General features: G+C 47.1%; 1 protein-coding gene across 1 annotated transcript; it reads left to right on the top strand.

The window, feature by feature from the left end:
• Nucleotides 1-1,534: 1,534 nt before the first annotated feature.
• Nucleotides 1,535-2,715, top strand: EAH_00065780 (hypothetical protein; the record flags this gene model as incomplete). The annotated part of the gene is made up of 4 exons (XM_013392798.1): nucleotides 1,535-1,569; nucleotides 1,941-2,052; nucleotides 2,297-2,395; nucleotides 2,616-2,715. Coding segments are annotated over 4 exons (346 nt in total), but the record flags the coding sequence as incomplete, so codon positions are not given.
• Nucleotides 2,716-2,769: the final 54 nt, after the last annotated feature.

Here is a 2,769-nt window from a genome sequence, read left to right as displayed (position 1 = left end):
AAACGGAGGCGAAGAGGAGGTGGGTTGCTACGATCTGCAGCAGCCTTTCCTGCAGCTTCGGATGCAAGACAGCTCGTCATTCAGGCATATCGAAGCTCCCTTTTGGCGCATGCACCAACACTATATGCAATTTTAAAACACTTTCTTGGCCTTCAGCAGCCAGTCTGCATGCAATTAGAAAGACAGGTACTCAGTGTACATACACATCTCATTGGTGAGGGTTTTCTTTTGAGTGGGTGTGTACACCGAAAGACAGCTTCAAACGGAGACAGTTACAGGAGAAGAGAATATGATGCACAACTGCAGCAGGATATCGAAAGCTACAAGCAGAGCCCCATCAAACGCTCTAGAGAGAGGAGACAACAGGAGACACTAGCCAATGAAGCGGCTGCTGCCCTGTCTGCAGCAGCCTTTGTTCATTCTCTAGCAACGTCTTTCATATAGAGGCATTCCTTCGCACTCACCATATAAAGACAATTGAAAACAAATCGATAGACTGGGTTTCTTGTGGATCTCCTATATAAACACAGTGCAGCTTGCTCCGTCCTAGGCTTGTCTATTAACACTGAGGCAGCCTTTGTAGCAGCAGCTTGCACGCTAGCCAGACAGCCCCACTTGTCTCCAGTGTTGCTGCAACAAGCAGAAGAAAGTTCGGGTGTATCTGCATGCGAAGGTGGCTTGTCTTGCAGCATGTGCTGCAGCAAAGTGCAGCATAAGTTTACGCTGCCTGTTCATTTGCTGCAATAAGGAAGTCTGAGGGCGGTAAAGGAGGTTAGCAGCTTCTTTATAAGACCTTTTGTTTTGTTTTGTTTGCTTGTTTGTCCGTTTGTTTGTTTGTTTCTTTGTGCTGCAGCGCATGCAAAAGAGATGAAGCATTTGCATACACATTATATAATAGCAGCAGATATATTAACTGTAGCAGCAGCATTTTCTACTGGGGGACAGCAGCAGCCAGGCAGGTCTATAAACTGTTAGTAAAGATAAATATATAATTGATGAAGTATAAAAAGATTTAAAGATATATATTATATATATATCTTTAAAATAAAAAATTTAAGAAGGGTTGACCTCTCGCATGCTGCTGTCCTTATACACTGTTTCTCTCTTTTCTTTTAACTCCTATTAATTAAGTCCAAATAAAAGGTATTTAAACAATGATGTTGGTTATCTTCAAGAGATTGTTTATATTATTTATTAGGAGAAGCCAGCAGAAATTTATTTAGAGGCAATTAAGAGCGGTAGCCGCAGCAGCAGCAGCAGCAGCAGCAGCAGCAGCAGCAAGAGCTGCCTCGAGCTGCTGCTGAGACTGTTTCTAGCGGGGGTAGATGTGCTACTTTAATACTTGTGCATTAAATGTGTTGAGATAATTTAAGCCTTCATGAGGCGAGATAAACTCCTCCATCCGCTGTTCTACCCGCAGCAGCAGCAGCAGCAGCAGCAGCAGCAGCAGCAGCTGGAGGACTAGGGTTCTTAAATATCTTTCTTCTCTTTCTTTTTGGCTTCAACTCTCTCTTCTCCTCACAGACGCCTCAAAATGTCGTCAGAAGCCCAAGTAGCGCCCAGTCGCATGTAGGCTTACTTAGCAGCTGCTGCTGCTGCTGATGCTGCTGCTGCGGCTGCTGCTGCTGCTGTTGCTGCTGTTGCTGCTGCTGCTGCTGCTTGAGGATGCCGCTGTTGCTTCAAGCGCTGCTGATGCTGTAGCAGCTGACGCTCGTAGGCTCGGTGCGACCCCCAAGCTGCTGTTGCTGCTGCAGCAACTGGGGGGAGCCGTTGTTGCTGCCTCTGCTGTTGCTGGGGTTGCTGCTGCTGCTGCTGCTTCCGCACCTGCTGTGCAAGGACATGGGTATTGCTGCGGGTTGTGCTGGGCTTACTTTGGCACCTTGCTGCTGTTACTGCTGTTACTGCTGTTGCTGCTGCTGCTGCTGCTGCTGTTGCTGCAGGACTCTTCAGGTTGCGAAGCAGAAGAAGAAAGGCGCTGCTCAGGGCTACCAACTCTTAAAAAAGAAGAGTGATGCTCTGTCCGCTCGTTTCCGTGGCATGCTGAAGGAGATTGTGAAGGCAAGGGTTTAGGGTTTAGGGTTTAGGGTTTAGGGCTGTGTGTGCGTTGTCTTTTATTACTGTTGAGGGTTCGGGTTTCCTTGTTTAGGGTTTGGTGTCTCAGGTTTAGGGTTTAGGGTTTAGGGTTTAGGGCTTATATTGTTCAGTGCGTGTTGTTGCTTTGGTATGTAGGGTTTGGGGTTCATTCTTTAGGGTTTAGGGTTTAGGGTTTAGGGTTTAGGGTTTGGGGTGTATGCAGACGAAACTGTCAATAGGAGACACCATTAACGAGGCGCACTTCTCCTTAGCAAAGGCTTCATGGGCTGGAGGCAGCGACCTGAGGGGACAGTTGTTGCAGGTGAGGGTTTAGGGTTTAGGGTTTATCAGGTTTACGTAGGGCTCAGGGCTGAGGGTTTAGGGTTTAGGGTTTAGGGTTTACGTCTTAGGGTGCAAGGTATAGGGCTTAGGGATTAGTGCGCATGGTTTATTGTTTATTGTTTATTGTTTATTGTCTATTGCTTAGGGTTTAGGGTCTAGGGTTTAGGGTTTAGGGTTTAGGGTTTGGGGTGTATGTACAGCGCATTAAGCGGCCTGCGGTGTTCGTTACTGCTGCCTATGATAACGTCGCTGGGGTTCGGCTGCCCGTCTTTCAGGTTACTACAGATCCTACTGTCGACAGTGTGTCTCCTTTTGTCTCCTTTTAACTCCTTTAGTCTCCTTTGATGTCTCCTT

Source organism: Eimeria acervulina, genomic scaffold, assembly GCF_000499425.1.
Source record: "Eimeria acervulina Houghton genomic scaffold, Eah_scaff2270, whole genome shotgun sequence".
Classification (NCBI taxonomy): Eukaryota; Apicomplexa; class Conoidasida; order Eucoccidiorida; family Eimeriidae; genus Eimeria; species Eimeria acervulina.
Note: the sequence above shows the minus strand (reverse complement) of the source record. Positions and strands in the feature narration are given on the sequence as shown.